General features: G+C 41.7%; 1 protein-coding gene across 10 annotated transcripts in view; it reads right to left on the bottom strand.

Moving 5' to 3' along the window:
• Nucleotides 1-2,270: 2,270 nt before the first annotated feature.
• The window catches only part of EIF2AK4 (eukaryotic translation initiation factor 2 alpha kinase 4), a 106,616-nt gene continuing 84,123 nt past the window's right edge, over nt 2,271-24,763 (bottom strand). For 7 of the 10 annotated variants that reach the window (XM_032418040.1, XM_032418041.1, XM_032418042.1 and 4 more), the window contains 10 exons: nt 23,212-23,319; nt 22,279-22,407; nt 20,745-20,831; nt 12,752-12,864; nt 9,667-9,725; nt 8,479-8,576; nt 6,619-6,687; nt 6,060-6,104; nt 3,763-3,881; nt 2,271-3,210 (listed from right to left, as the gene is read on the bottom strand). In XM_032418040.1, coding sequence (XP_032273931.1) covers nt 3,153-3,210; nt 3,763-3,881; nt 6,060-6,104; nt 6,619-6,687; nt 8,479-8,576; nt 9,667-9,725; nt 12,752-12,864; nt 20,745-20,831; nt 22,279-22,407; nt 23,212-23,319 — 885 coding nt within the window. In that variant the 3' untranslated portion in view covers nt 2,271-3,152. Of the gene's footprint in view, nt 3,211-3,762; nt 3,882-6,059; nt 6,105-6,618; nt 6,688-8,450; nt 8,577-9,666; nt 9,726-12,751; nt 12,865-20,744; nt 20,832-22,278; nt 22,408-23,211; nt 23,320-24,763 lie in introns of those variants that run through there. The other 3 variants (XR_004301074.1, XR_004301073.1, XM_032418046.1) reach the window with 3 other exon arrangements.

Genomic DNA, 24,763 nt, shown 5'->3' with positions numbered 1-24,763 from the left:
GGCTCCCCACACTGAGCAGGGAGCCCGACACGGGGCTCAATCCCAGGACCCTGGGATCATGACCTGAGCTGAAAGCAGACGCCTAACCAACTGAGCCACCCAGGTGCCCCACGATTTTATTTGAGAGAGAGAGAGAGACTGCGGGGTTGTGGGGAGGGACAGAGGCAGAGAGGGAGGGAGCGAGAATCCCAAGAAGACTATGTGCTGAGCACAGAGCCCAGCACGGGGCTCCATCTAATGACCCTGAGATCACGACCTGAGCCAAAACCAAGAGTCAGACACTTAATAACCCAGGTGTGACCCAGGTGCCCTAATATTCTTTGTTTTAAAGTCTATTTTGTCCCATGTAAGGATTGCAAACCTCCCCCCCCTTTGTTTTCACTTCCATTTGCATAAGTGCTTTTCCATCCCTTCACTTTCAACCTGCAGGTGTCTTTGGGACTGAAACGAGTGTCTTGTAGGCAGCATGTTGATGGGTCTTGCTTTTTTATCCATCTATCACCCTTTGTCTTTTGATTAATCCATTTGCAAAGTAATTATTGATAGTTACATACTTACTGCCATTTTGTTACTTATTTTTATTTAAATTTGAGTTAGTTGGGGCGCCTGGGTGGCTCAGTCATTAAGCGTCTGCCTTCTGCTCAGGTCATGATCCCAGGGTCCTGGGATCGAGCCCCACATCACGCTCCCTGCTCAGCGGGAAGCCTGCTTCTCCCTCTCCCACTCCCCCTGCTTGTGTTCCCTCTCTCGCTGTCTCTATGTCAAATAAATAAAAGCTTAGAAAAAAAAAAAAAGTTACTTATGGTTTGGGGCACCTGGGTGGCTCAGTTGGTTAAGTGTCTGCCTTTGGCTCAGGTCATGATCCTGGAGTCTGGGGATTCAGCCCCACGTCAGCCTCCCTGTTTAGCAGGGAGTTGGCTTCTCCCTCTCCTTCTGCCCTTCCCCCTACTTGTGCTCACGGTCTCTCTCTCAAATAAAAAAAATCTTCTTTAAAAAAGTCACTTATGGTTTGCCTCCTGTTTTTATTTTTCCTTCCCTTCCCCTATGTTCATGTGTTTGGTTTCTTAAATTCCACATATGAGTGAAATCATGTATTTGTCTTTCTCTGACTTGACTTAGCATCCTACACTCTAGTTCCATCCAGTGTTGCAAATGGCAAGATTTCATTCTTTTTGATGACTAATACCCTGTTCTGTATATATACCATATCTTCTTTATTCAAAAGTTGATGGAAATTTGGGTTCTTTCCATAATTTGGCTATGGTTGATAGTGCTGATATAAACATTGGGGTGCGTGTGCCCCTTCAAATCAGCGTTTTTGAACCCTTTGGATAAATACCTAGTAGTGCAATTGCTGGGTCGAAGTGTAGTTCTATTTTTAACTTTTTTTTTTTTTTAAAGATTTATTTATTTGACAGAGAACACAAGCAGGGGCAGTGGGAGAGGGAGAAGCAGGCTTCCCGCTGAGCAGGGAGCCCGATGCAGGGCTCGATCCCAGGACCCTGGGACCACGACCTGAGCTGAAGGCAGACGTTTAACGACTGAGCCACCCAGGTGCCCCTATTTTTAACTATTTGAGGAACCTCCATACTGTTTTCCAGAGTGGCTACACCAGTTTGCATTCCCACCAACAGTGCAGAAGGGTTCTTTTTCTGCATCCTTGCCAACATGTGTTTCCTGAGTTGTTAATTTTAGCCATTTTGACTTGTGTGAGGTAGTATCACACTGTGGTTTTGATTTGTATTTCCCTGATGATGAGTGATGTTGAACATTTTTTCATGTGTCTGTTAGTCCTTTGTGTGTCTTTGGAGAAATGTCTGTTCGTGTCTTCTGTACATTTCTTAACTGGATTATTTTTGGGGTGTTAATTTTGATGAGTTCTTTATAGATTCTGGATACTAGCCCTTTCTCCAGTATGTCATATGCAAATATCTTCTCCCAGTCCGTTGGTTGCCTTTTAGTTTTGTTGCTTGTTTCCTTCATTGGACAGAAGCTTTTTATCCTGATGAGGTCCCAATAGTTCATTTTTGCTTTTGTTTCCTGTGCCTCTGGAGATGTGTCTAGTAAGAAGTTGCTATGGCTGAGGTCAAAGACTTTGCTCCGTGGTATGTCCTCTAGTATTTTGATGGTTTCCTGTCTTACATTTAGGTCTTTCAACCATTTTGAATTTATTTTTGTGTATGGTTTTGTTACTTATTTTATGGTTGTTTTTGTAGTTCTTCGTTTCTTTCCTCTCTTGCTCTCTTCTCTCATGGTTTTGCAGGCTTTCCTTAGTGATATTCTTTTCTCTGTTTTTTGCGTATCTATTACTGGTTTTTGATTTGTGGTTACCATTAGGTTAGTATCTAACCTCTTAAGTACATAGCAATCTATATTAAGTTGACGTTCACTTAAGTTTGAACCCATTCTTTACTCCTCTCCCTACCACAGTTCTAGGTATATGGTGTCATACTTTACATCCTTTTTTGCTGTTTCTCCCTTGACTAATTTTTACAGATACACTTAATTGCTTTGGTGCTTCCTACTTTTCTTGTGCCTGTTATGATTTTTCCTGTCCACTGAGTCCTCTTTAACACTTCTTGTAGGGCTGATTCAGTGGTCATGAATTCCTTTAACTTTTGAGAAACTCTTTATCCAGCAAGGCTATCATTCAGAATAGAAGAGAGAAAGTATTCTTGGCTGCAGGCTTTTTTCTTTAAGCACTTTGAATTTATCACGGCACTCCCTTCTGCTCAAAGTTTCTGCTGAAAAATTAGCTGATAGCTTTACAAGGGTATGTAACTGTTTTCTCTTCCTTTAAAATTCTCTTCATTACTACTTTGTGTCTTGATGTGGACCTTTTTGGGTTGATTTGTTGGGGGTGGTTTGGGCATTTCCTTAGTCATTAGAATTAAGGGAAAAACATGGCTATTTTCTTGTGTTCTAGCTCCACAAAACCTTCAGAGTTAAGAGATTTGCAACTTAAAAGCAGCAAATATATGAAAGCATTTATTATGTTCAAAAAGATAATTTATATATTATACATGAAAAACTTACAAAGCTCAACTTTGTAGGACAGCTTCTTACAATGTAAAGTTAAAATTACAATAACTGTACAGCATTTCGTAGTATAAGCTCCTGTCTTAGAACAAGAGAACGACCATTCTTTAGGATTAAAATAAGATCCGGTAGTAGTCATCTCTGTAGCTGTACAGGAATAGCACAGACACCCTGCGAAAGAGGGAAGGTAAGATCAGCATACTGGGTGGTGAACAGAGTTAAAAACAAGTTATTTTTAGAACACTTAACTGTAAGAGTTTAGTTTAAAAAAAGATGGAAGGCTAGTGACTGAAAAAAATGACATGTTACAGAAGCTTTGACTGGCACGGGGTCTGTATGTAAGGCCCTACATAAGGGGAACCCCGTTCACCTCACAGGTTTTCTTGTCGCCTTTGAAGCAGATGGCAACATGAATGACCGGCATTCTGACGAGGACCTGCAGCAAAGCAGTCACAGCAGTTCCCTTTCATGCAGACACTGCTAGGAGTCAGCTGGGTGATGGAAATTTTAAGTGGGACAGCTACTCCTGGCAATGCTGTGTTTTGTTATTGACAAATTGTGACTGTGATTCATAGTCCTGAACAAGATTTACTGATACCAAGTGCAGTTCTGACATAATGGTTTATCAGCCATCAAACCTCAACAAGACAATAAAATGTGTCACTTTAAACCCCTTGAATTTTAACCCATATTGAAACCTGCACTACTTTAGCAGTAACTTACTTTTTTTCCACTTTGATGTTATAAATTTCATCACAGACTAATTTGAGGTATCTCTGCTTTGGCAGGCGTGACAGCAGCTGCTTCACGGTTGTGTTAAATGCCTGTGCGTCAGCATCCCACTAGGAAAAAAGAGATAAGACTTGGTAACAGCTACTAATGTTTATTAACTGGCTTTTCCTGGGTCACTGATGAAATGCCAGTGCCATCCCCCCTTTAAGTGTACTGAAAATAAAATCAGTTATAGATAGAAGTGGTGGGGCGACTGCTGGGGTTCTTCCTTTGAAGCATCAATTTTCTTTACAGCAAGACTTATTAGATCCTGATTAGCAATGCTGCAGTTGCAGTGTGCTACTGTGACTTTAGACCAGTTATTTCTGCCCATTCATTTTGTGGAAAATGGAAATAACACCTCTGTGTGCCTCCATCTGAGTGGCTCATAAAGCAGTAATAGCCAGCACAGTGGTATATATGCTTATTTACAAGACCACAATAGAAAATGTATGAAATGTTACTTCTGGGGCAAAGTTCATTTATTTCATCTAATTTAATCGAAATGCTCTGGATAGACAAAGTATTCTTTAATAGGATGTTAAAAAATCCTCTGCAGCTGTGATTATAATTCATTATCTTTGCTATTAAGAATGCTTATTCACGCAGCATGAACACTACATCAAAAACTAATGAAGTACTGTACGGTGACTAACATAATAAAAAAAATGCTTATTCAAATTTTTTAAAGTTACTAGGCTATTTGATAAGAAGGCTACCCATTAAAAACTTTTTAAATCCAGTATGGTTAACATACAGTATTACTAGTTTCAGGTGTACAATACAGTGATTCAGTAATTCTGTATATTTACTCCCTGTTCATCATGAGAAGTGTACTCTTTAATCCCCATCACCTATTTACCTATCCCCCCACCCACCTCGCTTCTGGAAATCATCAGTTTATTCTCTATAGTTAAAGAGTGTTTCTTGGTTTGTCTTTTTATTCCTTTGCTCATTTTGTTTCTTAAATTCCACATATGAGTGAAATCATATATCATATGGTATTTGTCTTTCTCTGGCTTATTCCACTTAGCATTCTAGTCTCTAGCTCCAACCATGTTGTTGCAAATGGCAGGATTTCATTCTTTTTTATGGCTGAATAATTTTCCATTGTGTGTGTATATATTTGTGTGCGCGCGCGCACGCGTGTGTATATATATATTTATGTATGTATATGTGTATACACACACCCATCCCCACATCTTTATCCATTCATTTATCAGTGGACATCTGGGCTGCTTCCATAATTTGGCTATTGTAAATAATGCTGCTATAAACATAGGGGTGCATGTATCTCTTTGAATTAGTGTTTTGTATTTTTTGAGTAAATACCCAGTAGTGCAATTACTGAATTGTAGAGTAGCTCCATTTTTAACTTTTTGAGAAACCTCCATACTGTTTTCCACAGTATTTGCACCAGTTTGCATTCCCACCAACAGTGCACTAGGGTTCCTATTTATTTCTCCACATCCTCTCCAACACTTGTTGTTTCTTGTGTTGTTGATTTTAGCCATTCCGACGGATGTGAGGTGATATCCCATTGTAATTTTGATTTGTATCTCCCTGATGGAGTGATGTTGAACATCTTTTCATATGTCTGTTGGCCATCTGTATCCTTTCATGTCTTCTGCCCATTTTTAATTGGATTACTTGTTTTCTGTGCTACCCATAAAAAATTTTTATATAATGACCTCACTTAGTTTTTACAAAAATATCTTCCATATACTTCTAGATCTACATAAGCTTCCGTAGTTGAAATGAAGGTCTGAGGCAGCATTGTATAGTAGTTAGGAATATAGATTCCCCTAGCCTGCCTAAGTTCAAATCCTGGCTCTGCTAGCATTACTAGTAGGTTGACCTTGAGTAAGATATTTAACGTCTCTTCCGTTCTCCATAAAATGTAAAATGCTTTGGCTTCTGTTTATCTCTATAATGGGCATAACGGTAGCTACCTCTCGAGGTTGTTATGATTATGCTTAGAGCAAGGCCTGCCAGAGCCTGACAGACAATAAATGTACGAGGTGTTAAAATAATCTCTGAAACTTAGAAGTCACTAGAAAAGTATGATTCTCTCAAAATCTGATTTAGTAATATCTATGTCACATAAAAGGAACAATGTAATTAAATTCCTGGAACTGCCCAAAAGTATCACTAAGAAAATAATGCCATTTTCAGTTATGTTTTGGCAAATTAACAGCAAAGCTTTGGAATTTTAAAGGCCACAATGCACAAGAGCTCATCTTGCTTACCTCTAATGATAAAAACTGTAAGATTGTTTCTTTGGGTAGATCCACCTGTTGATACACAAAGATGTATGTCATCTGTCAGGGGACCTAGGCAGCACATACTGACTCGTCACAATATGTCACCCTGGATGGAGCAACATGCACCCGGGCTTGCAGAGTCTGGGACGCTACTGTGCTCTATCACATGAGGCACACATACGTGAACCACGGAGAGGTAAGATGTCAGCACTGGTGAACGGATACCCTCAGAGGCTTGATGCTGCTGCTGGACTCCATGTATTTTTAATAAGGCAAAAGTCTGAAGCATTTTAGAAAAATGGTGATTTTGGTTTTTACTCACCCTGCCCCCCATCTTTCAGAGGAAGAAAACAGGAGAAACAAATACAAAACCTTTCATTTTCTCCCCAGTTTTTACAGATTTAGATTACATGTGGTTCACATGTGATAAAAGGCCTGCATCCCCATACTGTGCACAGGGAGCAAAAATGCCCTGACCTCTGAGGAAATGACTTTGATGACAGGGACACAGGTAGTCCTCAAAATGTTAAAGAGAGCAACTTACAGCCAAAATTTCAATTTCACTGCTTTTCTGATGTAAGTTGGCAAGGGAGGTCTGAAGTCGTGTTTGTACCTAAACAAGAAGATGACTTGTCAGAATTCAAAACCTGTCAACACAAACCATCTTTCTTGCCATTTTATTTCCTATTATAGTAAACAATCATGAGTGACAAACTAAGGCCTAGAAGGGCTCCCAAAGATTATCTAAGGACTTGAAAAGATGAGTGCCCAGCCTCTCCTGATCTTGAGATTTTATAGCCTGATTTTAGATTTTATTTATTTATTCGACAGAGACAGCTAGAAAGGCAACACAAGCAGGGGTAGTGGGAGAGGGAGAAGCAGGCTCCTGGCTGAGCAGGGAGCCTGATGCGGGGCTCAATCCCAGGACCCTGGGATCATGACCTGAGCTGAAGGCAGACACTTAACGACTGAGCCACCCAGGCGCCCCTATAGCCTGTTTTGATAATTTAATAACCCACCTACTTATTTCTTTATAATTTTAAAATGACACCTAAAACCTCAGAGCATTGAAACTGCATGTGGAAGCATGGGGATTTTGGTATTAAGCTAAATTTGGAAAAAGGGGAAGGTGACATCAATGAGGACATGGAACTGAAATATGGTAATAGATGAATGCCGCAGAAAGATGTCAAAATGAGTTGCCATCCACTATACTGAGAAACAGCTAGGAGTGCATACAAAAATGAGGTAACTTAATCTTTTGTATTTCAATCTAATCACATTTATTTTAAAGATTTATTTATTTATTAGAGAGAGAGAGAGAGAGAAGCAGACTCTGTGCTGAGTGTGGTGCCTGGCTCGGGGCTTGATCTCAAACCCCGAGATCATGACTTGAGCTGAAATCAAGAGTCAGGAAACAACCGACTGAGCTACGCAGGTGCCCCTCTAATCACATTTCTAAATGATGCCTGCTCTAACACCCACTTGCCAAGTGAGGCCAGTGTCCTGACTGAGCTCATTAGCTGGAGGATGCCCTGATCCTTCCTCCCTATTTAAATCCTTCAGGGATCCCCCCTCCAGGAAACCTTCATCTGTCATCCAAGCAGACACTGATCTACACCCTGCCCCTATGTCCAACACTCACCTTCAGTGTATCTAATTCAGCATTCTGTTATTGCTCTTCTGTTGTTTTCTAACTGTATACTACATATGCTTCTAAGGTTAAAAGCTCTTTGAGGATTGGGGTGCCTGGGTGGCTCTGATGGTTAAGCGTCTGTCTTCGGCTCGGGTCATGATCCCGGGGTTCTGGGATCAAGCCCCACATCAGGCTCCTGGCTCGGCGGGGAGCCTGCTTCTCCCTCTCCCTCTCCCCCTACTCATGATCTCTCTCTCTCTCTCTCTCTCTCTCTCTCTCTCTCTGTGTGTCTCAAATGGACAAATAAAATCTTAAGGAAAAAAAAAAAAACTCTGAGGATTGGGGCCATGCCATATGTCTTTTAAATTTTATGCGGCATTTCACACAGAATCAGGTAGATAGCAAATACCAAAAACATGTATGCAGGGAGAAACCTGCCTCAAGTCTTGGAATAGATCTCTTCTGCTTTGTTAGTTAGAACAGAAACAAAGCAACCCTGTCTGCCATTAGATCCAGATCAGAAAGTCTTTGTTTATATCTAGTAATTCTAACAGTAGGTACTTCTAGGTGCCCATAATGTACACGGACACCTCTTTAGAGGACAAATGGGACAGAATCCTAACACCAGAGAGATGCTTAAATTTTCAGAAGCCACCAAGTTAAGGAAGTGGGAAGAAAACTCTTTCCAGGAAACCGTTTCTTATCTTCTTTCCTGTTTTCTTCCTCCTTTGTAGCTTGACATTAGAAAGCTGAGGAACGTGTGTGTACCTGAGTTTCATACCGCCGCCTAGTGTTGGCTGACAGCTTCTCTGGGGCTATCACACTCACAATGGGAACAACTGCTGCTCCATGGATTTCAAACAAACCTGAAACAGAGAGTTGAAGAATTTATGGTCTTGGGACCACAGAGATGGCAGAGATGTAGAATCCACTCTGGTGTGATTCTATGGGCTAGATTCTGTCTGGGCTTTGCTTTCCATCTCTGCAACTAGCTGCACTTGACCTTGAGGAACCCAGAACCCTAACACCCAGCAGTTTTAGTGCTTCTGTCAAGACTCCCAGCCTTCTCTCAGGCGGAAGTGGGGGTGGAAGGTGACAAAAGCATAGGGAGGCTATATGAGTCACCAAAACCTCATGAACCTAAGGGAAAAAAAAATCAAACTTACTATCTCTCAAACTCCAGTACTTTAAATTCCTCAAAGTATTTGAAATCTGACAGTGGCAGAAAGTCAACGCTAACAAACCAAAAAGACCCAGTTCTGTTAAAAGCCAAATACGTCGTCTTGTGGACGTAATTGGGACATTTCTTTTTCAGTAAAGTTGGCAGATGTGATGAAACTAAAGACCTAACTGTCACCACCGTTCCCTCTTGGCTTTCATGAAAACAAAACGTATACATGGTCTTTCTCAAGGTTATTTATTTATTTATTTATTTTAAGATTTTATTTATTTGAGAGAGAGAGCATGAGATGGGGGAGGGTCAGAGGGAGAAGCAGGCTCCCTGCTGAGCAGGAAGCCTGATGCAGGACTCGATCCTGGGACTCCAGGATCGTTACCTGAGCCGAAGGCAGTTGCTTAACCAACTGAGCCACCCAGGTGCCCCTCAAGGTTATTTCAATATATTACTCTTCAATCTTCTGTGTGGGGAAAATTCCCAGGAAAATTAACCACATTTAATCTATACAGTAAACTGAGTCAAAGGAAGATTAAACCAGTTGTGAAAATAAGACAGGAAGACAGAGCTGTATTATGATTAGAGGAACCACCGAACTCCTAGTCATTTTCTAGGATGTGAGTTTCAAAGCATAAATTCCATTTGGTACAATTAATTGTATATGTTACTTTAAAAATACATTTCCGATGCAACAAGGAGTCAGCCACAGCAGTGTTTATAGCAGCACGCACACGCACACACACGCACAGCATTATGATGTTTAGATTCTAATTAGTCGATACCTGAAGCATTAGAAAACGAGCCCTTCAGATTTTGCACTGCAAGATTATCAGAAGCTTCTCTAAAAAAAAGCAAACAAAAACAATTAGAAAACAGTCAATAGAGCAACACAACAAAGATACTTTAAAGTGAGCCATTTTTTCCTATTAAATGTAAAAATTAAATATTGGTTATTAGTGGAAGAAAAAAATTGAACTTAATTATGCTTTTGGTCAAGAGCAAGTAAAAATTATAAAGGATGTCATTTCAAATTAACAAATGCCTAAAGACAACATTTTGATTTATTCAGCTGTGTCTGAAACCCTGGCTCAACATAAGAAGCTAATTTCAATGAACTGTAATGGGTGTTCTTTCCGCTCCCCTCACAATACAAGGAAACATTAGGGAGGGCATGCCCCACCTTTTTTAAAAGTGGCAGCAACCTTGGTGATCACCTGCAGGAGAACATTTAGTAAATAAGGAGATTCTTTCAAAAGCTGTGAATGGATATTCTTTAAAGACTGAATTAGCTTACAGCCTTTGAGAGACACAATAGCACTCTATCTTGGTAAAACAGGGAAGTAATCATGCACATGGAGGAAAGATATTAAACTTTTCCCTGCTAAAACTGAATCCCATCTGGGCCTTTTATGTGTCTTAAAATATTCAGCTCATTTTATGTTTGCTCTTCTACACCTCTGCCTTTTTTTGGGGATCAGTAATCCTAATACCTGGTACTTCTAGAACATTCTATTTCCTCAGAAGAAGTGTGATGGTGAATTTATTCAAGCTAGGTGCAGGTGGGAGGGAGCCGGGGTGAGGGAGGGAGAAGAAAGTAAGAATGTTTTATATAAGCCATGGTTTTTCACATTGGCACTATTGACATTTTGGGCCAGATAATTGTTCGATGAGGGTACGGGGGTGGGGGGGGCAGTTAGTCATCTGCATTGTAGGATGATTAGCAGCATCCCTGGTCTCTGCTAGATACTAGTAGCACCACCAGTTCTAACAGCCTAAAATATCTGCCAACAGTGCCAAATGTCCCCTGAGAATCACTGATACAAGCAAAAAAAAGAAAAAAAAAAGTATTTTTGATTATAAGCATATATATATGTTACACATTTATAGAAAATTATAGAAATTTAAAGAAAATTAAGATCCCTTGTAATCCTACTAACCAGAAATAACTAGAATTAAAAATTTGGGGGGCACCTGGGTGGGTCAGTTGGTTAAGTGTCTGCCTTCAGCTCAGGTCATGATCCCAGGGTCCTGAAATCTAGTCCAGCGTCAAGCTCTCTGCTCAGTGGGGAACCTGCTTCTCCCTCTCACTCCCTCCCATGCTCTCTCTCAAATAAAGAAAATCTTAAAAAGAAAATCTGATATATCATTCCAGACAATGTATGGACTATATATTTTGGTTTTAAAAAACAGAATTATATATCTCTTTATCTGTGGACAGATTTCCATGTCAATAAATTCAGCTTTACTAGAATCATCGTTTTTTAAAAAAAAAATTTTTTTTAAAGGTTTTATTTATTTATTTGGCAGAGAGAGACACAGCGAGAGAGGGAACACAAGCAGGGGGAAAGGGGGAGGGAGAAGCAGGCTTCCCGCGGAGCAGGGAGCCTGATGCGGGGCTCGATCCCAGGACCCTAGGATCATGACCTGAGCTGAAGGCAGACACTTAACGATTAAGCCACCCAGATGCCCCTTAAAAAAATTTTTTTAAGTAAACCCTGCGCCCAATGTGGCCCTCGAACTCATGACCCTGAGATCAAGAGTCACATGCTCTAGTGAGAAAGCCAGCCAGGCACCCCTAGAATCATTTTTAAAGGCTGTACACCATTTCATTGTATTGACTATAATCCAAACAATCTTCTACCAATCAATGTTGTGATATTGTGAGAGATTCTCCAAGTGTGGTCCAGGGACCTCTGGAAGTTTCTGAGATCCTTGCACAGGTCTGCAAGGTCAAAACAGTTTTCACCATAATATAAAATGTTATTTATCTTTTTTACAGATTAAAAAAACCTCTTCTAAACCTCTACCTTTTTTGGGTCATCCTTTCACAAATGTGTCATGGAATTTTCCAGAGACTGTATTATGGGTGATAGCACAAGAGATTGAATGCAGACGCAGACAGTGACAATCTAGTTTTTTCTATTAACATGTTAAAGAGATTACAAAAATGTAAAACAATGCATTATCTGTAAAATGTCAAACTGTCACTCTTCCAAAATTTGTTTTGGAAAATGGGTTTATTGTTTTATTTTTTTTAAAGAATTTTAATTTGTGTGAGAGAGAGCATGAAGGGGGAGAGGGGGAAGGAAAGAGGGAGAGGGCGAAGCAGACTCCCTGCTGAGCAGGGAGCCTGGGCTGGATCTCAGGACCATGAGATCATAACTGGAAGTGAAAGCTGATACCTAACTGACTGAGCCACCCAGGTGCCTCAGGTTTATTATTCTAAAATAAATATTTTTAAAATGTGTTTTAATTTCTAACAAATTATTGTAGATATAACCCACATAAACAAAGTTCTTTGGTGCTCTCAAATAATTTTTAAGGGTATAAAGTGGTTCTCAGACCAAAAAGATTGAAACTGTTATAAACAATGCCTTGCTAGACATCTTTGTACATACCCCCATGGAATAATTTTTACTATAAATTCCTGAAAGTAGAATTACTGGGTATTTCTTTTTAATTTTTAGTTTTAAGGCAATTTTAACTTTCTTAAATTCCTATCCAGAGAGTTGAAACAATTTACATTTCCATCATGAATATATGACATCTTTTCCCAGAATATATTAATCTTTCAATTACTTTGACAAACACTACCAAAATTTACTAATTAACAGACCAAATTTTGGCTCGTTGGGCCTTTCAAACTGATAAAATATTCTCTGACATGTTATGAAAAACAAACCCTGAAACTATGATTGTCTTATATAGGGGGGTCACATACTTAAACTGCTGAGCTATTCGGAAGCAACAGAATGATCCATTAAAAGTTATCGTGATGTATCTGTATTTCCCAAAAGGATCAAATTGATTTTTAAAGGTACAGAAGTTCTACAGGTATTCACAGCTGGTTTTCTGGGCTTTTGTTACCTGATAGTCCTTTCATCACTGACTTTAGTTCTGAGTTTCTGCAAAACGTGGTCTATAAGATCAGACTCCTGCACATGTTTCTCTGTTTGCCTTTCCTTCTCAAAAGACTTAACCTTAAAAAGAATGAAATAGAATCAGTTTCTGAAGCCAACAGGCTGAATCAGAGTACAAAACTAAGTCAACAGTTGAGGTTGGTGGTTCTCACCAGGGGCGATTTTGCTCATCACAGGACATTTGGCAATGTTTGGAGAGCTTTCTGGTTGTGACAGCTACAGGGAGTGCTACCAGCATCTCGTGGGTAGAGGCCTGGGGTGCTGTTCAACTTCCTGTAGGGCCCAGGACAGCAGCCCCTACAATTATCTGGCCCCAAATGTCACTGTGGCTGTTAAGAAACCCTGGTATAGACTAGAAAAGCTTATCATTGATGACAGGATTTAAAAAAAGGCCAAGACTAACCAGCTCCTATTTCATTTGATTCTTCCACATACTCTTCCCCTTAAGCATCCCCATGGTCAGTCACCAGTTTCCACAGCACTCCCCTCTCCATTCCAAACTCAAGTCCTATCAGCCACTTCTATGGTACCGGCTCTCTCATCTTCACTCCATGGCCAGCACCCAACCTTGGCTTCAAACAGCCTTATATTCTTCCCACTGCTATTTTCCACTCACTCCGTTCCATGCCACACACCCCTGCAGATGAATTTTTCCCACATACCACTCTGATGTCCCCGTCTGTCCAAAACACATGCTGGCTCCCCACTCGCTGCTACATAAAGTCCAAATTCCCTGGTTCGCATTTTGCTCTCCATGATCTAGTTAAAACCATTCTCTCCTGCTGAAGTATCCTTCTGCTTCACCCAAAGTAGACTTATTCTGGGTAATACCAGAATAGTTCTCTGCTGGCCTCCCTCTTTGGAATAGGCTATTCAAAGAATTACCATTACCTTTGCCATTCCTTCTGCTTAAAAGTCCCTTTCAGCACACATCTCTATCCTGCCCATCCATGAGGGTCCCCCATAAATCTACCTCTACCCTGAAGACTTCCCTGCTACCTCTGAGGTAATCTCCCAGGCTGATGAACCCTCAGAGAACTTGCACTGTAGGACTCTCATGGCATTTAGCACTTTCTAGCTCATAATCACGCATGATTGTGTTATGTTCCCTACCAGATTATAGGAACCTTGACAGCAGGGCCTGACGCGTCAATGTCCCTATATCCTTTGGGATCTTAAATTCCATCCCTCCCACACTGTGAACACTTAAAATGCATTTGCTGACTGGATGAATGAAGTGATGTCTTGCCCTTCGAATATGAAGATGATGCAAGATTCAAAACATAGACAGGCTGGAACAATGTGCTAGAATGAACAAGATCACATTTAATGGAGATTAATATGAAGTCCTGTAATGAAAGCCCTCATTGTAGGTAGCCAGCCAGACATGGTGATAACTGTGAAAAGGCCAATGGGTTTTAGTTGCTAAGTTCAGTACAAGCCAAAGAGCCACATGATTGCTAAGAGTTCACTAGTAAACTCTCTGGGGAGAAATATGGTATCTGGAATGAGGGAGGTCAGAGACCATTCTCATTTAGTTAGAATATGCTTAGAGTGCTCTGTAGAATTCTAGTATCACATTTAAAGACAGACATTGACAAGGCATGTCTAGAGGAGGTTAACTAGGAGGGTCAAGGATTTGGGAAATCATGTTATGAGGAATGGCTTAAGTAACCAGAATGTTTAAACCAGAAAAGAGGACAGAGTGACATGGCAGTCGTCTCCTACAATTTATTTGAAGGTAGCTGAGAGCGGGAAAAAATTAGACTTGTTAGGCAGAACTAAGACCACGGAATGTAAATTTTGGCAAGGAAACTGATTCAAGTTTTTAAAATTCGTTAATCATTTTAGCAGTGTGTTATGGCTCAGATTACCCAGCAGAAGCTTGAGGCAGTCACTGCTCTGGAAGAGGCCTGGTCAGTAGTTCTTAGGGTCACTTAGGATTTTGTGACTAGTAAGCACACGAGTAGTGGGGACTTCCAAATCTTCCCATAAAGGATAAACTACTACAAGAAGTGCCTTCCTGCCTTAAACAATTACAAAGTCAAAGAAAACACACAGGACAATGGCTTCTCAGACCTTAGACAACAAGCAGTGGAGAACTATTTTCCAAGAGAAGGGAAACAAAGTGCCCTACCAGTGCCCGTTTACTGTGCTGAGGGAGCCTGCAGATTGCAGCACAGGAACGCGAAACCCAAACAGAGACCGGGAGTCTTGCCAAGGTGGGGACACAGTTTAGGTAGACCCAGATGGCTAGAGACTATGAGGCAGAGGACTGAAGAGTAGAGTGCTCCACACTCGGATCAATTTCTGAAACTCTGTGGAGAAGTCCTCTCAATTCTTGCCCGAGAACTGATCTGTGCATTAGGGAAAGAAAACTGCCCAGGCTGGGGAAACAACCACCAGAAACGAGTAGGCATCATAATTTCTGGAATTCACAGGGCTGGGAATAGTTCTTATTCTTATCAGGGTAGAAAGACCTCAGAATACACAGGGCAGCAGGCAGAATCCTCCTAAGGGTATTGCCTTACTAGTAATGGAGCTAACTCAGGCCTAGACAACGGCTGCCCTGGATCTGCCCTAACAACGCATAAAATGAAGCCTGGAAAAAGATCAAGCAATTCAAGAATTTTAACTACACCCCAGAAAAAAGCCCAACAGTATTTATAGGGACATAAAACCTAGCACCCAGAAATGTAAAATTCATAATGTCCAACAACCAATCAAAAGTTACTGGCAGGAGGGCCTGGGTGGCTCAGTCAGTCAAACGTCTGCCTTCGGCTTAGGTCATGGTCCCAGGGTCCTGGGATCGAGCCCACATTGGCCTCCCTGTTCAGTGGAGAGTCTGCTTCTCCCTCTCCCTCTGCCTCTGCCTGCAGCTCCTCCTGCTTATTCTCTCTTTGTCAAATAAATAAATAAAATCTTAAAAAAAAAAAAAAAAAAAAAACTACTGGCACGCAAAGCGGTAGGAAAATATGACTTATAACCAGAAGAAATGATAGATTCAGAAGTGTCAAAAATGATGGAATTAGTAGGCAAGCACCTTAAAACGACTATTTTTTTTTTTTTTTAAGATTTTATTTTTAAGTTATCTCTACACCCAATGTGGGGCTTACACTCACAACCCTGAGATCAAGAGTCACATGCTCTACTGACTGAGCCAGCCAGGTGCCCCTAAAATGACTATTTTAAATCTTATAAAAAATGTAAAGGAAACAAAAACTCTAAGAGAGAAATGGAAGATATATAAAGATACAAATATACAGATGAAAAAATACATAAGAAATGCAAAGGGATTAACAGCAGATGAGATATTGCAAAAAAGATCAGTGAATGGTCCCAAATAAAGCAAAGAGAAAGGGAAAAAACAAAACAAAAACAGAGTCTTAATGAGCTGTGTGTCAATATCAAATGGTTAATATACTGTAATCAGAGTCCTACAAGGAAAAGAGAAAAAGGGGGGCGCCTGGGTGGCTCAGTCATTAAGCGTCTGCCTTCGGCTTAGGTCATGATCCTAGGGTCCTGGGATCAAGCCCGGCATCGGGCTCCCTCCTCGGCAGGAAGCCTGCTCCTCCCTCTCTCGCCTGGCTTGTGTTCCCCCTCTTGCTGTGTGTCTCTCTGTCAAATAAATAAAATCTTTGAGGGGGGGGAAAAAAGGGACAGAAAAATATTTGAAGAAATAATGTCTGAAATTTTTCTAAATTTTTTTTTAAATTTTATTTATTTATTTGACAGAGAGCACAAGTAGGCAGAGCGACAAGCAGAGGGAGAGGGAGAAGCAGGCTCTCCGCGGAGCAGGGAGCCCGACATGGGGCTTGATCCTAGGACCCCAGGATTATGACCTGAGCCAAAGGCAGACAGACGCTTAACCGACTGAGCCACCCAGGCACCCTCTAAAATTTTTTTTAAAAGGTTTATTTATTCGAGAGAGAGAGAGAACACACGCACTAGTGGGGGCAGGATCAGAGCCAAAGGGAGAAGCAGACTCCCAGCTAAGCAGGGAGCCCAACTGAGGGCCCGATCCTGGGACCCTGGGATCATGACCCAAGCCAAAGGCAGAGGTTTAACTGACTGAGCCACCCAGGTGCCCCTGAAGATTTTCTGTATTTTATGAAAACTATAAATCTACAGTTCAAAAAAGTCCTAGCTATGAATACCAAGTATTAGAATATAGAGAATACCACACTGAGGTATATCATATTCAAATTGCAGAAAATCAGTGACAGAAGAAAATCTTAGAAGCTGCCAGAAAATAAAGAGCATACATAGAGAATCAAAGCAGACTTTTAATAGAAACTACCATCATGTCAGAAGACAATAAAACACATCTTCAAAATGCAAAAAAAAAAAAAAAAGTCAATCTTGAATTTTATATCTAGCAAAAATATCTTTCAAAAATGAAGGTGAAGGGGTCAGTTGGGCATCAGACTCTTGGTTTTGGCTCAGGTCATGATCTCAGGGTTGGGGATTGAGCCCTGTGTCGGGCTCCACGCTCAGCAGGAAGTCTGCTTGAAATTCTCTCCCTCTCCCTCTGTCCCTCCTCCTGCTTGCTCTCTCTAAAATAAATAAAACTTTTTTTTTTTTTGAGATTTTATTTATTTGTCAGAGAGAAAGAGAGAGAGAACACAAGCAGGGGGAGTGGCAGGCAGAGGGAGAAGCGGGCTTCCTGCTGAGCAAGGAGCCCTATGCCGGGACTTGATCCCAAGATCCTGGGATCATGACTTGAGCCAAAGGCAGGCGCTTAGCCAACTGAGCCACCCAGGTGTCCCTAAAATAAATAAATCTTAAAAGAAAAAAAATGAAGACTTTCTCAGACCAATAACAACTGAGAAAATTCATGACCAGCAGACCTGCACAGACCAGAAATAAAGGAAATTCTTCAGGCAGAAGGAAAATGAAGTCAGAATGATGTCTGCCTCAACATAGTAGTAAACAGTTCCAGAGATGGTAAATATGTGGGTAAATATAAAGGACATTTCCCCCCTTATTTTAAAAACCTCTTTAAAAAATAACTAAAGCCAAAATAAGGGGCGTCTGGGTGGCTCAGTTGTTAAGCGTCTGCCTTCGGCTCAGGTCATGATCCCAGGGTGCTGGGATCGAGCCCTGCATCGGGCTCCCTGCTCAGCGGGGAACCTGCTTCTCCCTCTCCCTCTGCTGCTCCCCCTGCTTGTGTTCCCTCTCTCGCTGTGTCTCTGTCAAATAAATAAATAAAATCTTTAAAGCCAAAATAAAAACAATGTATTGTGGAGTTGATAACATATGTAAGAAAAAATACTTGGCAACAATAGCACAAAGAATGAGAGAAGGGAAATGGAAGTATTCTGTTGTAAGGTTCTTACACTGTATGTGAAAGGCATATAATATTTTTTGAAGGTAGAATGTATAAGTTAAAGGTGCACAATATAAACCTTAAGAAGTCACCAAAAACAGGAGTAATGGTTAGCAAACCAGTAGTAGAGATCTAAAAAAAGAAGGTATGAAAAGAAAAAAATGGAAAAAAGAACAGATGGAATAATTAGAAAACAAATAGTAAAATGGTAGATTTAAACCCAGCCATTTCGATAACTGCATTACATATAAATGGTCTAACCATTCCCATTAAAAGACGGGGATTGTCAGAGTAGATCAAAAAAGCAAAACTCAACTGAGTGTCTCTAAGAAACCCACTTTCAAGACACAGATGGGATGGAAACAGACATGCCATGCAAACACTAATCGAAAGACCTCAGAACAAGAAATATTATCAGGGATAAAGAAGAACATTTCATAATGATAAAGAGGTCAGTTCATCAGATATAAAATTCTAAATGTGTATTCAGCAAATAACAGAGCTTCAAAATGCACAAAGCAAAACTGATAGAACTAAAAGGAGAAATAGATAAATCTACAATGATAGCTGGAGATTTTGACACTCCTCAATTTGAGCAAGTAGACAAAATGATTAGTAACGATACAGAAGACTTCGGCAACACCATCATCTAATTTGACCTAACTGATGTTTATCAAACAACTCCTCCTAATAATGCAGAATACACATTCTTCTCAAGTGCACATGAAACATTCATAGTAACAGACAATTATTTTTTACTTTAAAACGTGGCTCAGTAAAATTAAAAGGACTGAAATCATACAGAGTATGTTCTTTGATCACAAAGGAATTAAATCATTAGAAATCATTAAAGATGACATAATGAGCGCTGGGTATTATGTAAGACGAATCACTGACCTCTCTACCTCTGAAACTAATAATACAATATATGTTAATTGAATTTATTTTTTAAAAAAATATTTTATTTATTTATTTTGACAAAGAGAGAGTGGGAGAGGGAGAAGCAGGCTTCTCCCAGGCATCCCTGTTAATTGAATTTAAATAAAAAATAAAAATTTTAGGGCGCCAGGATGGCTCAGTCGTTAAGCGTCTGCCTTCAGCTCAGGTCATGATCCCAGGGTCCTGGGATCGAGTCCCACATCGGGATCCCTGCTCGGCGGGAAGCCTGCTTCTCCCACTCCCCCTGCCTGCGTTCCCTCTCTCGCTGTCTCTGTGTTGAAAAATAAAGAAATAAAATCTTAAATAAAAAAATAAAAATTTTTAAAAAAGGAAAGAAATCATGAAAGAAAGATAGTTGGAAAATACCGGAATATTTGGAAGTTAAGCCACACACTTCTAAATAACCTGTGGATCAAAGAAATCATCAAAGAAACTAGAAAGTATTTTGAACTAAATGAAAATGAAAGCATTACATCATTAAATGCTTATACTTAGAAAAGTCAAGTCTAAACTTATTGATCCATGCCAGGTGCCAACTTTTTTTTTCCCCCCTATAAATAAGGCTCAGTAAGTATTTTAGGCTTTGCAGGCCACATACTGCCACATCCTTGTTTTTTTTTTAAATGGAGAATGTAAAAAAGATTTGTAGTTCACAGGCCATACAAAAATAGGCTGTGTGCCAGATTCGGCCTACGGGCTGTAGTTTATCTACCCCTAACCTAAAGTTCCACCTGAAGAAACTAGAAAAGGAATAAACTAAATCCACAATTAGCAGAATGAAGAAGAATAGAATGGAAATCAGTAAAATAAAAAACAAATGAACAAAAAAATAAGAGAAAAATCAATGACATCAAAAGCTGGTTTTCTGAAAAGACAAATGAAATTGATAAACCTCTAGCCAGCCTGGGGAAGTAAAAAAAAGGGGAAGGATGGGAGACATAAATTACTAATTAGCAGGCATGAAAGAGGTTTTATCATTACAGATCCTACAGATAATAAAAGAGAATATTTGAAAATTTAGATGAAATGGGAACATTCTGGGGAAGATATCAACTACTCAGACTCACTTACTCAGAAAGAGGACCTGAACGGCTCTCTGTCTAGGCCCTTGTGGCTTCACTGCTGAGTCTGACCAAACATCTGAGGATGAAATAATACCACCTGTACACAAAAGTCTTTCAGAAAACAGAAGAGGAGAGGACACTGTCTAACTCATTGATGAGGCCAACATTACCCAGATATCAAAACCTGACAAAGACATTAAAAGGGGGGAAATACGTTGATTTTTTTTTCCCTTAAAAATAGAAATAAAGGTTAGAAGTTGGTATATTTATGAACTTTGTTAAGTTAAAGGTAACAGTAAAACTGGTTAGGAAACAGCCACAGGACATGCCAACCAGCAGGTTATCAGTGTGGTCATTATTCTTATTTTCTTAGATGAAGAAAGGGAACAGAGGTAGAAAAGTAGGAAAAACCTACTGCCACTATTTTTGATTTTTGATTTTTTAAGCTGGGAGGGAAGGGTTCCGATTCAGACTGTCTCTTACTCTATAGCCTTTCTCCAAACACAGGCCCAACAAATACCATAGTGGATTTTCAGCCACACCCAAGGCCAGGGGACAGCGGGAAGTTGGGAATCTGTGAACTGTGCACGACTTCCTTGGCTCTGTACCTTGACGTAGCTTCCTCCTTTATCCGAGACGAGGGCCACATAGGTGATTTCGTGATGTCGGCAGTATTCCTGTAGCTCCTCTTGGGACTGAAACACACACAGCATGTGAGATAAACACAGAGCGCCTAGAGCGGCCTCAAGGACCTCGGGAGACTGAAACCACGGTGTCCAGCTGTAGTGTCAGAGGGACTTGCCAACCTGCTGACTTCCGGAGCTGTCAGTACTAAGCCAGAAGAGTAAGAATTCAAAGGAGCAGGAAGACCTTGCTTTTCTTACTTTCACTGCTGTCCTCAGGGGCCATGGACAATCAATGTGCTCGGGCCACAGTAAGAGGTTTTCAAAAGCTTCAAATCTTGGTGCAAGGTGCCAAAATTACACAGTACGCACACATACAACGAGAAGGCCTTTGAGGAAAGCCAAGGCAACAAAAAACAGCGGACGGCGTAAAGCAGAAGTGAAGCCTAAAGCCACCAAGCAGCGGAGCAGGGACGCCTGCAGGGTCTGCCGCGGGGCAGGACTGAAGTCACGGTTTCTGGAAGAACACTCCTCTAACAATTTATGCAACAAGGGAACCAATGGAAGAGGACGCTGCTCTGTCGAATGATTAAAAATCATTGCTCAGCAGACTGAGGAGGTTTTCCTAACACACACCAAGACGGACAGCAGCAGGAGGGAGGGAGGGTGGAGGTTCTGTTTCCCTGGGCATCGCTTCAGGCTCTGGGGTGCCTGAGTGCGGGCGAACTGGACCATACGCCCTTCTGTGATCTGCTGGTGGCAGGTAGACGTTCTCTACAGGCCCCCCTTTCCGAAGGGCAGGCGGGTTCAAGGCTGCTCCTTTCCTCACTTCCAGCCCCAGAGCAGGCTGCTGTGGGGGGTCTGAGGAGAGACAGCCACCCACACAGCTCAACACGGAACGCCTTTGGCAAGTGTGCGAGCCTGGATCCCGGCCCTGCAGAGACGGCCCAGCCTCATCCCTGGGGGAGTCTGTTCGCTTCTAGGGGCAAAGGAACTTTGAGTTACGGATCTTGAGACAGGGAGACGACCTGGATCATCTGGGTGGCATCAATGTAATCACAAGGATCCTTGTGAGAGGAGACAGGAGGGTCAGAGACGGAGAGACAGAAAGAGAGGTCAGAGAGGAAAGAAAATGCTACCCTGCTGAGTTTGAAGGTGGAGGAAGGGACTACGAACGGAGGCATGCTGGAGGCCTCCCAGGGCTGGATAAGGCAGGGGAATGGATTCTCCCCCTCAAGCCTTCTGAAGGAACAGGCCCTAGCAGACACCTTGACTGGAGCCCAGTGGAACTGGTGTCACACTTCTGAATGCCAGAAATGCGAGGTAACCAGCCTGTATTGTTTTAAACCACGGAGTTGTGGTCCTTTGTTCCTGTAACAATCAGAAGCTAACACCGGAAGTAACTCTAACGAGAGAGAAGTTGAGTTTGAGAGAACCCTACTCTAAGGCTGGGGAGGACGATCGGCCACGGCAGCCGGGATGCACGCACTCCACTCAGGGGCACTTTGTGTCTCATTACCTGTGACCAGTCATACATGATTTGTGCTGTGATTCCCGCGGACCAGAGTTTCTGGGTTAGGTTGATGGCCCTGGACATGGACATCTGGCCAACACTTACGATCAGGAGGTCACAAGAGCTTATTGTAACCTGGATCAGAAAGAGAGTGGTTACATTTAGAGGAGCCAGACTGTGGGCCTGTAGGAGGGGAGGCAGCACGCATGTGAAGACAGGCATCTCAAAATCTTGTAAGCGACAGAAGTCTGGGCTTCACAATGACATATACTAAATAAATAAATAAAAAACGTCAAGGGGCGCCTGGGTGGCTCAGTTGTTGGGCGTCTGCCTTCAGCTCAGGTCATGATCCCGGGGTCCTAGGATCGAGCCCCGCATCGGGCTCCCTGCTCCGCAGGAAGCCTGCTTCTCCCTTTCCCACTCCCCCTGCTTGTGTTCCCTCTCTCGCTGTGTCTCTCTCTGTCAAATAAATAAAATCTTTTAAAAAAAAAAGTCAAAAACCTTTTATATTAGTCTTTTTAGAAAATTATTTCAGCTATCCTAAGCCGTCAGGAAGATATTCTTTTCCTCTGGGAAAACTAATCTTGTCCGAAACAAAAAGGAAAAAGAACCATTTCTAGCTCTTAGAGTGCGGCAGGATTTCTGAACAAGGGGCTCTGATGGGCGTCTGCCAACATCTATAGCTCCCATGTCCAGAGTGCATCAGACACGAGGAGAGTGAGGCCAGGCAAAGACGGAGGAGCTGTCTGAGGTTCCCCTGAGGGAGGATAAGGACTTAGACGCAAGGACGGATGCCAAGTCCTAGGCTTGTCCATCCTGGCAAAGATAACCCCCCAAAGCCTCAGTCTATTGCCACGTCCAGGGCTCCATATAAAGGACTATAAAATGAAAGACCACTCAGAGCCCACTGGAAAGCTGGAAAGCAAAACTGGAACTTACAGGTTCTTCCATGTTGAGGATCGCCGCAGATATCTTGTCTATAGCTATGCTGACCCCGACAGCAGTGGGGATTGGTCCCAGAGCCTGGGGTCCTCTAAACTGGGGAATCTGGGAAGAAAGGCACAGCTTTGGTTATGAAAGAGAGAAGAAACTGTAACCATAAGCAAAGCAATGACTGGAGGGCACACACTTGTCAGCAACTTCTCATCAAAGGGTTCAACCAAGAAGTTAAGTACGTGTGTGGCAGGGAGAGTGAGAGAGAGAGAGGCCACCTAGCCACATGTGGGCTTCAACACCTGCAATCTGACTAATCCAAACTGACAGGCGCTGTGTATGTGAAGTACACAGAGGCTGCAAGGACTCAGAATGGAAAAAAAAAAAAAGAGGATATAAAATAGCTCATTAATCATATTGAGATGTCTGATTATATACTGAAATAGTATTTGGGGTATACTGGGTTAAATATACACTGATCTGCAAAATCTTAGAAAATAAGGGGCGCCTGGGTGGCTCAGTTGTTAAGCGTCTGCCTTCGGCTCAGGTCATGATCCCAGGGTCCTGGGATTGAGTCCCATATCAGGCTCCTTGTTCCACGGGAAGCCTGCTTCTCCCTCTCCCACTCCCCCTGCTTGTGTTCCCTCTCTCACTGTGTCTCTCTCTGTCAAAAAATAAATAAAATCTTAAAAAAAAAAAAGTTTAGAAAAAAATGTAAAATAGCTCACAAATTTTGAAAATTTCGGAGCGCCCGGGTGGCTCAAGCGGTTAAGCGTCTGCCTTCGGTTCAGGTCATGGTCCCGGGGTCCTGGGATTGAGTCCCACATTGGGCTCCCTGCTCAGCAGGGAAGTCTGCTTCTCCCTCTGCCTGCAGCTCCCCCTACTCATGCTCTAAAAAAATAAAATCTTGGGGCGCCTGGGTGGCTCAGTCGTTGGGCGTCTCCCTTCAGCTCAGGTCGTGCTTCTCCCTCTCCCACTCCCCCTGCTTGTGTTCCCTTTCTCGCTGTGTCTCTCTCTGTCAAATAAATAAATAAATAAATAAAATCTTTTTTAAAAATTAAATAAATAAATGAAAATAAAATAAAATCTTAAAAAAATTTTTTTTGAAAATTTGGACTGTATGTTGAAATAACATTTTGGATATTTGGGTTAAATAAGATATTATTAAAATAAATTCCACCTTTTTCTTTTTACTTGCTTTATGTCCCTAGATAATTTAAAATTATATAGGTAGGTTCTGATTCTGGACCAAGACAGGAACACTTCTCTCTATTCCTCCCGCTAAGTAGAGCTAAAAATCCTGGACATTACTTATAAACAAACATAAGAAGACTATGAAGTGAAGAGAAGGCAGCACACGGGCATGGGAACTGTAGGATCTGAGGGTAACACATGCTGACAACCCAGAAATGCCAAGGAGAACCAACAGAAGGTCCCCAGGAAACCCGCTCTCTCTAGCCAAAACATGAAGAAAGGGGCAACCCGGCAGGGCCGAAAATGTTTATATAACCCCTGCCCTGCTCCAGCCAAACACCACAGGAGAAGGTCCGCCCCCACC

Source organism: Phoca vitulina, unplaced genomic scaffold (genome assembly GCF_004348235.1).
Source record: "Phoca vitulina isolate PV1807 unplaced genomic scaffold, GSC_HSeal_1.0 scaffold20, whole genome shotgun sequence".
NCBI lineage: Eukaryota > Metazoa > Chordata > Mammalia > Carnivora > Phocidae > Phoca > Phoca vitulina.
Note: the sequence above shows the minus strand (reverse complement) of the source record. Positions and strands in the feature narration are given on the sequence as shown.